We start from the raw sequence: 12,877 nt of genomic DNA, 5'->3' as shown, positions 1-12,877 counted from the left end.
TGCTCAGTGGTCCAAGGTGTTGTTTTCAGATGAAAGTAAATTTTGCATTTCATTTGGAAATCGCAGTCCCAGAGTCTCGAAGAGTGAAGAGGCCATAATCCAAGCTGCTTAAGGTCTAGTGTGACATTTCCACAATCAGTGATGGTTTGGGGAGCCATGTCATCTGCTGGTGTAGGTCCACTGTATTCTATCAAGACCAATGTCAGCGCAGCCATCTACCAGGAAATATTAGAGCACTTCATGCTTTCCTCTGCCGACAAGCTTTTTGGAGATGGAAATTTCATTTTCCAGCAGGACTTGGCACCTGTCCACACTACCAGAAGTACCAATATCTGGTTTAATAACCACAATATCACTGTGCTTGATTGGTCAGCAAACTCGCCTGACCTAAACCCCATAGAGAATCTATGGGGTATTGTCAAGAGGAAGATGAGAGGCACCAGACCCAACAATGCAGACAAGCTGAACGCTGCTATCAAAGCAACCTGGGCTTCCATAACACCTCAGCCGTGCCACAGGCTGATCGCCTCTATTCCACGCCGCATTGATGCAGTAATTCATGCAAAAGGAGCCCCGACCAAGTATTGAGTGCATTTACTGTACAGAGTTTTCAGTAGGCGCCAACATCTCTCAGTTTAAAATAATTTTTTCAGTTGGTCTTATATAATATTCTAATTTTCTGATATAATGACTTTTTCGTTTTCATTGGCTGTAAGCCATAATCATCAACATTAACAGAAATAAACACTTGCAATAGATCCCTATAACGCCTGCCTGGATCAACAGACTCAGATGGGATGTAATGGACAGGCTAGAGGGAAGCCACTCACCAAGCAGGACCCCCAGAACCCTGAAACCCTTTAACCCCTATACAGGGGTTTGGAATTACACAGGGCCCTGGAGATCACTACCTGTGGAAGGCTGCAGTCCGATGAGAGTAGTTGTCAGGCAGGGTCAAACCAGGAATAGCAGAACAGGGACAGAATCTGCAGGCAAGGACGTAATCAGAAAATGTAGCAGAGGTCAAATCCGGATCGGGCAGCGAGGTACAAAAACAGCAGGCAGAAGGGTAGTCAGAAAAATACGCAGAAGTCAGCACACAGGAATCACAAAGCAGAATAGGGCAGATCAGGAGCCAGGAAATCAGAACTATCTCTGGCAGAGGTCAGCAGACAGGATGGGAACAAAGAAGGGTGTGGTGTCTTCCCATTGGCTGTAGCTAAACGCTGGCAACTTCAGCTGGAAGACACACGCCACCCACAGTCAGCCAGTGGTACTGCAGATCCCAAGATAACCCCGCCCAGTGGATGATCGGAGCCTGCGCCCATCGGCGCGGCTGGCATCGACTCCTCTCCCATCACCATCCACGGCAGGAACACGGCGTCGCCTGGCGATCGGAGCAGAAGTCGCTGTAGAGGACTCCGGTGGTGACGTAACAATCCCTCTGTGTGTAATGACTCTATATAATATATGTGTTTCCCTTTTTGTATTAAATTACTGAAATAAATTACCTTTTTGATGATATTTAATTTATTGAGATGCACTTGTATGTTTCTCTACTCTTCTATTAAGTATTAATTCATTTTTTTCTCTAATTTAATGTTTCTTTGAACACAGGAAGGGCAGACTGTCCCTACTATGCCAAAGCTGAACTTCTTGCAGATTATCTTCAGAAAAACCTGCCGAACTTCAGAATACACAAAATTACACAACATCCCGATAACTGGGAGGTATGAAGTCCCCAAGTTTTTTTCAGTATCTATTTAAAATTGTATTCTGTACTGGTTACTAGTTGTGGAAATAGCGTACAAATTTGCAGCAAAATGCATGACAGGTAAGAAATGCTGTAAATATGCATTCAGATAAAGAGGAGCTGATCTGCAGATCCCTGGAGTGGTCACGAAAGAGTGGGATTGAGAGGTGGTGATCCGCTCTGTACCCAGTTTACATATGGCCGCTACTAGATACGGCAGAGATCACTAGAGAAGCTGCTGTCCAGTGCAGCATATTGGCAGTGTGATGATTAACAATCTAGCATGAGGTCAGGGGGTAGCCTTTTAAATTAAAGGAGCCTAAATAAAGTCAGAACCTGCAGACAAAAGAAAAGTCACACAGTTGAGGGTGAAGTCCAAGTAATCATCCGAGGGTTAAACTGTATAGGAGAAGGAAACGTGCAGGGTCGGGTATCAGAATAGCTTTCGGAAAAGGTGACACCAAGAGCAGTATACAATGCAATAACTAGCAATAGTTCAGAGACAGATAGGATTGGGTGCCACCTATTTGGTGATGCACACCATGCTCCTATTAATATAGAAAATGGTCATGCCATTGCCCAGCCAGCAAGACCTTGTTACAATAGATAAAACTAAAATGTTATGTTGTTAGTGCTTGTGTTATCTAGCTAGAGCTGACTGATTAGGGGTCTTGGTACGTGAACACGACTTTGGAGGCATCGCTGGGCCACATGTGAGTGTGTGTGACATCCCTAACCCCCTCCGGTGTTGTCAGAGCCTCGGTATCTAACACTGGTAATCAGGAGGCTCTACGGCTGTGCTGTGACTGACCATGAGTACTAATCACCGTAAACTCTCAGCGGAACAAGCAGTTTTCATGGTCTCTATTTGATATGGACAATGGTGGTGGCACTCCTCAGATTGTAATTGCTGGGGTTCCTAGATTTTTTCTGAAGACACACAGGGCTGTCCTGTGCAAATGTCAGTAACTTTAGTATCTACAGGCAATAATGGATTGGAATAGATGAGGTTTCCAATGGATTGTTAGTTACAACATAAAAATCAAATGTACCCTACTGGGCCAAAAACAATTAATGGAAATTAATAACACTTGGACATGATACTAGTGTAATCAAGAACATATTTCAGAACGTCTCTGAAATGTCCAGGTGTGTCGTGTTTTTAGCTGAAGTCACTCTGTGCAGCATCTCATGGGCTACGAATGGACCGCAAACCTTTGGTAATTGGCTTATAAACTGGCATACTGCTCTGAAGATGTGATGAAATTCAGAATCTGGCGATGAAATGAATATAACAAAAAGAATCTTCTTATTGAACCATCATTTTCTAAGTGTTGCTAATGATTGAAGCTGGGTTTAAAGCGTAACCGTCGGTTTAATTCTTATTTCATAAATCAATAGTACACATGAAGATAAGCAACTTTGTAATATATCTTATCAGACAAATCAGCTTCATCCTCTGTCAGAATTCATCAGTCATTATCAAAATTGAAAAAAACAGGTAAAATCTGTATTCGGTGAAGACTTTGCCATTACTGAGATAGGAGATGGCAGCTGTTACTGATAAGTCCCAGTGAGCGTGGTTCTATCTAACTTTTGCCAAAAGTGAGTTTGGAATACTTTGTAAACTCAAAAAATGTATCTCAGGCCTTTTTCACACGTCCACGAAAAACACACGTTCACGGGCCATGGTGAAGGTACGTGTGGCCGTGTGTGTTTTATATATGCTGTCCCTGTGCTATCTGTGTGACATCCAGATAGCACATGGACACCATGAGATAGTATATACATACCTGTCCATGGTGCTGCTGTCTGCTTTGCTGCTGTTACTTCTGTACCGCCCCCAGGCGGACAGCCGGGCTGCTGCCGCCTCTCGGATCCGGATCCGCGGTGGCTCGAGGGGTCTCCGGACCCGAGGGGTCGAGCGGCCACTCAATAAAAAAAGGGGGGAGATATGTACAGGGGGATTTTGGAAAGTTTGTGATGCCACCCATGGTGCGTGGTAATGTGAGGGACCACCGCTGCCGTTGAGGAGCCCGGTGACGATGGTGCGGCAGCCTGATGTTTAACCCCTCCGTGGGTAGGGGGTTGGTGTCCCGGGGCCCGTTGGTGATGGATGGTGTTCAGGTGCCGTTGGGGGATAGGTGCAGGGGGTTTCCAAAGTACTCACTCAGTCCCAGAATAACCACACCGACAGCTTGTAAACCAAAGTTCTGAGCACCACCGTAGTCTGCGGGGAGCACGCCTGGATCCGTGCCCCTGGTGTTGTTGTTGGTCTGTGGCCCTATCCCTGGCACCTTGGTCCCGATTGGACCCGTCAGTATGAAACTCTCCGGGTTCCGCTCACCCATTAGGCTAACGGAGTGAGCTTGCTCTCAGGGTTCACGTGTAGGATTTCTTTGGACTGTAGTGGGAAGTCCTATCCCATCGTTGCGCTAGTACCCCGATTTTGGAGCGGATTGGGGATGACACTTGAAGTCTTCACCCCTGTCGGGTAAATTACTGGAATGCGTGAAGCTACTTTCCAGCCTAGGGTCCACGTATCGCGTCGTGCCGTGGCCCCTGCCCGGTGATAGCTCAAGGCCACCGGCTGCCCTCCTCGGCAGTCCATGCCCCCTGACACTATGCCCTGTGACCAGGTTCCAGCTCCTACCAGGCCCAGACCAACGTCTGCCACCTAGTATACAGGAGCTCTCCTCCGTGGCCTCTCCTCACGAGAGCCACTTCACCTCCTCTCTCCTTCACTCTCGCCTCTCAACTCTCAACTGTCACTGTCCTCACTTTCTCCTCACCAGCCCCCCATGTGGGCCGCCCTATTCCCTTCAGGCCCCCCCAATGGTGTGTCTGGTAGGGTCAAGTGGGACGTGTTCCTAGGATTTTAATTGGACTAGCTGTTAACAACACTGGAGGACTGGGATCCGTTAACCAAGGAGAGTGGATACTGTGCGGGAGGGCAGATTGCACAATACCCTGTGACGACCTGATAGGCCAGGGCGTCACATTCCCCCTTGGTTAAAAGTAGCTCGTCCGCGAGCTACAGGATGGCAGAGGTTTATTTTGTTTTGCTGGAACTGAAAAGAAAATAAATTAACATGTTTTTATTTTAACGGGTCCATCCCACACAGGGGAGGTATTGCACTTAACGTTACTAAAATACTACTTTAGAGTTCATCGCCCACCGGTGGGACGCTACCGGTTTTACTGGTAACGGAGGCTCAACCTACTCCTTTGCATCCCCTTCCTGCGACAGTCCAGTCCCAACGTCCCGGATCCCAATAACCCGCCACCAAACAACCTTTCTTTGTCGCTCCATTGGGAGACCCAGACAATTGGGTGTATAGCTTCTGCCTCCGGAGGCCACACAAAGTATTACACTTAAAAGTGTAAAGCCCCTCCCCTTCTGCCTATACACCCCCCCGTGCATCACGGGCTCCTCAGTTTTTATGCTTTGTGCGAAGGAGGCACACATGCACGCATAGCTCCACAATTTAGTCAGCAGCAGCTGCTGACTATATCGGATGGAAGAAAAGAGGGCCCATAACAGGGCCCCCGGAATGCTCCCTTCTCACCCCACTCTGGTCGGCGGTGCTGTTAAGGTTGAGGTACCCATTGCGGGTACATAGGCAGGAGCCACATGCTGTTTTCCTTCCCTATCCCTTAAGGGCTCTGGGTGAAGTGGGATCCTAATCGGTCTCCAGGCACTGGGACCGTGCTCCCTCCGCAGCTCCTGGGGAATCTGCTGGACAGGAGCTGGGTATCGTCAGGGACAAGGCCCTGCTACTGTGAGGTACTCTGTGTCCCCTTGGGGACGGTGCATGGAGCGCTTGTGTCATACACGCTGCAGCACTGCTGGGTGTGTTAGTGCGCCGGGACTACCGCGCTGACCGCGCTTGTTTGCCGGCCGCGCTTATAACTTTAGTCCCCGGCTTCTGCGGCCTAGTACCGCATATTCCCGCCCCCGGGCCTGCCAGTCAGGGGAAGGGAGGGACGCTGTACTGGACGTCAGCGCTGAGGGCTGGAGCATACTTTGTATCCTCCTCCCCCCTCACTGAGCACCGTGGGGCACCAGATTCCCGCACTTTCTAGGGCACGCCCACGGCCCCCTCCTCCTCACAGAACGCCGGCAGCCATTCCTGTCAGCACTTCTGAAGCTGGAGAGGAGAGACAACACGGCTCTGGGAGGCCCAGGCAGGGAATCTGGTGGTCACACAACCGCTTTGGGCGGTCGGTAAGCCGCACCTGTTTCTAGGTGCTGGCCCCCCTGGGTGCCGAAGTGTATATATATATATGCTTATATGCTATACATTTACTCTGTACGGTCGCACTGTTGGTTTTTGGCTATATACCCTCCCGGATTGTACTCAGAGGAGACAACAGCATGTCGTCCGCAAAAAGCAAGGGTGCCAAAGCACAGGCTTACTTTGCAACCTGTACCTCATGTGCGGCTATGCTACCGGCAGGTTCCACCTACCCTCATTGTGTGCAATGCTCGGCCCCTGTGGCACTTACTCAGCCGGAGCCTCTGCCACTGGTGGCCCAAGTGGAACCACCTGCTACCACTGTCCAGGTGACAGGGACGGAGTTTGCAGTATTCGCTGACAAACTTTCTGAGAGTATGGATAAATGGTCTGCTAAGATACTAGAAGCCTTGCAGTCCAGGCCGGTAACACAGGCCCCGGGCACTGTTGAATCATTGACCCCAGGCCCCGCTCGGTTCTAGCAGCAAAGTGCTCCTGGGATGACTCATAGGTCCCAAGGTGAGGTCTCTGACACGGACCGCAGTCCCAGACCGCCTAAGCGGGCTCGCTGGAAGCTTCCCTCGACTTCATCACACTGCTCAGGGTCTCAGCAGGAGGACTCTCTAGAGGATGAAGCGGAGGTGGCAGATGAGGATTCTGATCCTGAGGCCGCTCTCAACCTAGATACACCTGAAGGAGACGCCATAGTGAATGACCTTATAGCGTCCATCAATCAGGTGTTGGATCTTTCTCCCCCAGCTCCTCCAATTGAGGAGTCAGCTTCTCAGCAGGAGAAATTCCATTTTAGGTTTCCCAAGCGTACAATGAGTACGTTTCTGGATCACTCCGACTTCAGAGAGGCAGTCCAGAAACACCGAGCTTGTCCAGATAAGCGCTTTTCTAAGCGCCTTAAGGACACACGTTATCCCTTCCCCCCTGACATTGTCAAGGGTTGGGCTCAGTGTCCCAAGGTGGATCCTCCAGTCTCTAGACTGGCGGCTAGATCCATAGTTGCAGTGGAAGATGGGGCTTCACTCAAAGATGCCACTGACAGACAGATGGAGATCTGGTTGAAATCCATCTATGAAGCTATTGGCGCGTCCTTTGCTCCGGCATTCGCAGCCGTATGGGCACTCCAAGCTATCTCAGCTTGTCACTCGCAGATTAATGCAGTCACACGTGCCTCTGTCCCAACGTCCCGGATCCCAATAACCCGCCACCAAACAACCTGTTCCCCCTGGAAACCTAAAGTGTCTCTGACCGGGTTAAGGTCCCGAGTGTGGTGATTTTGACGACTCTGGCTGGCGCAGGAGGTGCAACTATTATACAAGACACAAGTTTGTGTTGGTCACGCCAGTCCTGTGACCGTGGTCCATTTTTACTTAAAATATATAAAACCTTGTAAAGGAGTCCATGTACCTGGGTACACACTTTGGCAATTTTTTTTTAGAAAATCAGGTAACTTTCACTGTTTTCCTTAAAACTGGTTGATTCACTAACATTTTCTATATGAAAAATAACAAACTGTGGAAAATAATAAACGAAACACCGATACCTAACATTCTATGGCATTGCAAATGTTAGTACTGTAGCATTTAACATTCTTCCCTGTACCTCTGTGGAGGTTGACTAAAGTTTGCATGGGTCGACCTCCTCAGTTCTGGGCTCTTGCTTCTTTCTAGGGAAGCATCTACACTCTCTACGGGTCCCTCGGCCCCCATGTTGGGTATAACTGGCAGAACCCTACGTGTGTGTGGAAAGGGGACTGTCCGTACTCTAGGTGTTGGAGTGGGTGCAGCGTCAGTAAGCCTTTCCTGCTCTGGTTCCTCCTCGGGTTGTGGGAATGTTAACACAGGGACAATTACTGCTCCATTCTGCATTGGCCAATCCTCTGGAAAATCACCTAGAATAGTGTGAATCACCCTCTTTCTTTCCTCTCTCACAGGAGGCTGGGGCTGAGGTTCTTCTGCTCTTTTTAGAGGTTCTGGGCACTTCTTCAGATGATCTCTGGACACCGCAGCTACAGTTCGCCCATCATCTTTGCTAATCAGACAAGTCTTTTGGTTGCCGAAATTGGAAGGCTGTATCACATACAGCTCTCGCTCCCACTGGTCGTCCAACTTGTGCTGCTTCCTTTTTCTCTTCAACACGACCTCACCAGAGGCGAAGGGGGCTGCTTTAGCCTGCTTATTAAAATTCCTTTCTTGCCGCTCCAAGCTTTCTTCGACGAATTTCTGAATCTGTTTGTATTGAGCTTGGCGACGTGAGTCCCAATCTTCTCCAGATGCGGGAGTTTCAGGTAACTCCACCTCCATTTCTAAGTCTACCGGGAGTCTCCCCAGATGAGCCCTCACCAGGTAAGCTGGCTTGCACTTGGTAGACCCTACTGGGACGTTATTGTACATGTCGATCAAATCTGTCAGCTTCTCGGGCCATCTATTCCGGTCCTCAAGAGGGACGGTTTACAACAAATTGATCACCAGATGGTTGATCTTGTCACACATCCTGTTAGTGTGCGAATGATAGGGAGTGGTGCGGATCTTCTTGCATCCATATAGGCTGCAGAACTCTTGAAAAATCTCAGCTTCAAACGCAGGGCCCTGATCGGTCAAAACCCGGTCTGGGTACCCATGCGGCCTACAGAAATGGGCCTGGAATGCCTTTGCCGCGGTACTGGCAGTCAAATCTTTCACGTATACCACTACCAGGAAACGGGAGTAGTGATCAACCATTGTGAGCGCATGCGTGTACCTACTTCTTCTGGGGGTCAATTTAACGTGATCCAATGCCACGATCTCCAGAGGTTGTTTGGTGACAATCGGTTGGAGGGTTGCACGCTGACTGGTACCATCTTGTCTTCGTAAAGCCCGCTTTACACGCTTCAATATATCTCACAATCCGTCGTTGGGGTCAAGTTGTAAGTGACGCACATCCGGCATCGTTTCTGAGGTATCTACGTGTGACACCTAAGTGCGATCAGGATTGAACGCAAAACCGTTGATCGCAAACACATCGTATCTTTGTCTAGAATTGAACGTTTTGTTGCACGAACCTAGTCAATTGAAATGTGTGACATCCCTCATACGATTTTGGTGTCTGAGGCTATGTGCGCAGGTGTGTGCTCTGCATCGCAGCTTAAAAAAGGTCCGCTTCAGAACGCAGCTGAACAGCTGCGTTCTGAAGCGCCTCACAATGTCTGTCATTCACTAATCTCTGTAAGTCGGTCACTATCTCTGTCCCTCTCTCTCTGTCCATGTCAGTCTATCCCTCTTACCCCCTCTCTCATACTCACTGATCCCCGGCGCGGCGCTGCACGGCATTCACACTGCTCCGGCGGCTTTTACTATTTTGAAAAAGGCGGCTGCCCATTAAACAATCTCGTATTCCCTGCTTTCCCCGCCCACCGGCGCCTATGATTGGTTGCAGTGAGACACGCCCCCACGTTGAGTGACAGGTGTCTCACTGCACCTAATCACAGCAGCCGGTGGGCGTGTCTATACTGTGCAGTGAAATAATTAAATAATTAAAAAAAACGGCGTGCGGTCCCCCCCAATTTTAAAACCAGCCAGATAAAGCCATATGGCTGAAGGCTGGTATTCTCAGGATGGGGAGCTCCACATGATGGGGAGCCCCCCAGCCTAACAATATCAGCCAACAGCCGCCCAGAATTGCCGCATACATTATATGCGACAGTTCTGGGACTGTACCCGGCTCTTCCCGATTTGCCCTGGTGCGTTGGAAAATCGGGGTAATAAGGAGTTATTGGCAGCCTATAGCTGCCACTAAATCCTAGATTAATCATGTCAGGCGTCTCCCCAAGATGCCTTCCATGATTAATCTGTAAGTGACAGTAAATAAACATACACACACGAAAAAATCCTTTATTAGAAATAAAAAACACAAACATATACCCTGGTTCACCACTTTAATAAGCCCGAAAAAGCCCTCCATGTCCGGCGTAATCCACGGACCTCCAGCGTCGCCTCCAGCTCTGCTGCATGGAGGTGACCGGAGCTGCTGAAGACACCGCCGCTCCGGTCACCTCCACGCAGCAACTGAAGACAGCTGTGCGATCAGCTGAGCTGTCACTGAGGTTACCCGCTGTCACTGGATACAGTGGTGGCCGCGGGTAACCTCAGTGACAGCTCAGCTGATCGCGCTACTCACCACAGTTGCTGCGTGGAGCTGACAGGAGCGGCAGTGAGTAGCACGATCAGCTGAGCTGTCACTGAGGTTACCCGTGGCCACCGCTGCATCCACCGCTGGATCCAGGTAACCTCAGTGACAGCTCAGCTGATCGCGCGGCTGTCTTCAGTTGCTGCGTGGAGGTGACAGGAGCGGCGGTGTCTTCATCAGCTCCGGTCACCTCCATGCAGCAGAGCTGGAAGCAACGCTGGAGGTCCATGGATTACGCCGGACATGGAGGGCTTTTTCGGGCTTATTAAAGTGGTGAACCAGGGTATATGTTTGTGTTTTTCATTTCTAATAAAGGATTTTTTCGGGTGTGTGTGTTTATTTACTGTGACTTACAGATTAATCATGGAAGGTTTCTCGGGGAGACGCCTGAGATGATTAATCTAGGATTTAGTGGCAGCTATGGGCTGCCAATAACTCCTTATTACCCCGATTTGCCAACGCACCAGGGCAAATCGGGAAGAGCCGGGTACAGTCCCAGAACTGTCGCATATAATGTATGCGGCAATTCTGGGCGGCTGTTGGCTGATATTGTTAGGCTGGGGGGCTCCCCATAATGTGGAGCTCCCCATCCTGAGAATACCAGCCTTCAGCCGTATGGCTTTATCTGGCTGGTTTTAAAATTGGGGGGGACCGCACGCCGTTTTTTTTTAATTATTTAATTATTTATTTCACTGCACAGTATAGACACGCCCACCGGCTGCTGTGATTGAGTGCAGTGAGACACCTGTCACTCAGCGTGGGGGCGTGTCTCACTGCAACCAATCATAGGCTCCGGTGGGCGGGGAAAGCAGGGGATATGAGATTGTTTAATGGGCGGCCGGCTTTTTCAAAATAGTAAAAGCCGCCGGAGCAGTGTGAATGCTGTGCAGCGCCGCGCCGGGGATCAGTGAGTATATGTATGAGAGAGGGCTGCTCAATTCAGTTACTCAGGGGATTAGCGGTCACCGGTGAGCCCTTCACAGGTGACCGCTAATCAGGACGCGACACAGACAGAGCCGCAGCATGACAATGAAGTCGGGTGAACTTAACCCGAGTTCATTCTGATCGTGCGGCTCTGTCTGTGTCTGCTGTCATCTGCCATTCAGCTCTGCTACATGGCTGTCTGTGTCTGCTGTCAGCGGCCATGTAGCAGAGCTGAATGGCAGATGACATAGTAAAAACGCATCCCTACACATTACACACGCTTGGCAAGTCAATAAATATAAAAAAAAAAAAAGGTACCCAATGCATACGTCACAGAACACATGATCTAGGATCGCACACAAAATTGATCAATTTAACATAGACTACTAACGCACGTGTGACAGCAAGTGAACGACCTACGTGCAATCTCTTAAGATCTCGTATGCAACCTGGGCGTGTCACATCGCAAATGCGATTGTACAACTAATTGCAACGTGTAAAGCAGGCTTAAGGCACAGGGGCCACAGTTTCTGCGCCACACCTCTATGAAGTCTCTCATCCTTTTTCTTCACAAGCACTAGCAGGGCGACCCAGGGACTACAGCTACCGTGTTTCCCCGAAAGTAAGGCCCTGTCTTACATTAATTTTACCCCCAAAAGTCCCACCCTGCCTTACTTTCGGGGGAGGCCTTACATTGGAAAAAAAAAATAAACAATTTCCCCCTCCCCCCTCCCCCCTGCAGCCTCCCCATTGTTTGAGAGTACGGCATGCACCCCATCCTCCCCCCTGCAGCCTCCCCATTGTTTGAGAGTCCGGAATCCACCCACCCCATCCTCCCCCCTGCAGCCTCCCCATTGTTTGAGAGTCCGGAATCCACCCCATCCTCCCCCCTGCAGCCTCCCCATACAGTGGTTCTGCCCCCCACTCTGCCACCACACACACTGACACATACGGTACCGGTACAGACCCACACGGCACCCACACACATATCGTACCGGTACCGTACACACACACACTCTGACACATACAGCCCCCATACACATACCGTACACACACAGAGAGAGAGTTTCGGAACTTACCGTTACTTTCCTTCTGCCGGGGACGCCGGGGACGCTGGACCAATGGGAGCGAGCCTGCAGGCGGTGACGTCGCGGCTGATTCGGCCAATCAGCTGCGAGCCGGCTGACTGGCCAATCACAGCTCGAGCTGATGGCCAGCAGGGAGCCTGTGACGAACAGGCTGATCGGCCAATCAGCATCAAGCAGGAAGAGCGTTGACCCGGGACGCGCCGCAGGCCGGCGAGATTGCGGGGGCCATTCACCGGAGGAGGTATACATTACGCCGCGACCACCACCCATAGGCGGCCTTACATTCCCCGGGCACCCCCGCTACCCTGCCTTACAATCGGGGGGGTCTTACTTTCGGGGAAACACGGTATCACTGATCACTCCTGTTTTCTTCATGCTTCTGAGCATATCCTTGGCACATTGATAATGGGCAGGTGGCATGGGCCTGTACCTTTCATTAATATTTGGGTGTGTACCAGTGGGTATGTGGTGCTGTACCCCATTAATCCACCCAAAATCCAGTGCGTGCTTGCTAAAAACCTGCTCATATTCCCTGACCACTCTGTAAACCCCTTGTTTATGATGTGTGGGTGTAGAGTCGGTGCCTACATGTAGCTCCTGACACCACTTCTCTACCGGACCCTGGGAATCAACACTGTGTGGACTCTGCTCATTTGAGGACCCTGTTGCATGAATCTCGTCTGCATTTACTGTAAACA

At 50.1% G+C, this 12,877-nt stretch overlaps 1 protein-coding gene across 2 annotated transcripts in view; it reads left to right on the top strand.

Annotated features, from left to right (window-relative positions):
- Nucleotides 1–12,877, top strand: part of MDH1B (malate dehydrogenase 1B) — a 107,308-nt gene that overhangs the window by 27,423 nt on the left and 67,008 nt on the right. For both annotated transcript variants that reach the window (XM_075319003.1, XM_075319004.1), the window contains exon 2: nt 1,618–1,730. In XM_075319003.1, the coding sequence (XP_075175118.1) occupies nt 1,618–1,730 (113 nt within the window). The remainder of the gene's footprint in view (nt 1–1,617; nt 1,731–12,877) is intronic.

Source organism: Anomaloglossus baeobatrachus, chromosome 7 (genome assembly GCF_048569485.1).
Source record: "Anomaloglossus baeobatrachus isolate aAnoBae1 chromosome 7, aAnoBae1.hap1, whole genome shotgun sequence".
NCBI classification, from domain to species: Eukaryota; Metazoa; Chordata; class Amphibia; order Anura; family Aromobatidae; genus Anomaloglossus; species Anomaloglossus baeobatrachus.
Note: the sequence above shows the minus strand (reverse complement) of the source record. Positions and strands in the feature narration are given on the sequence as shown.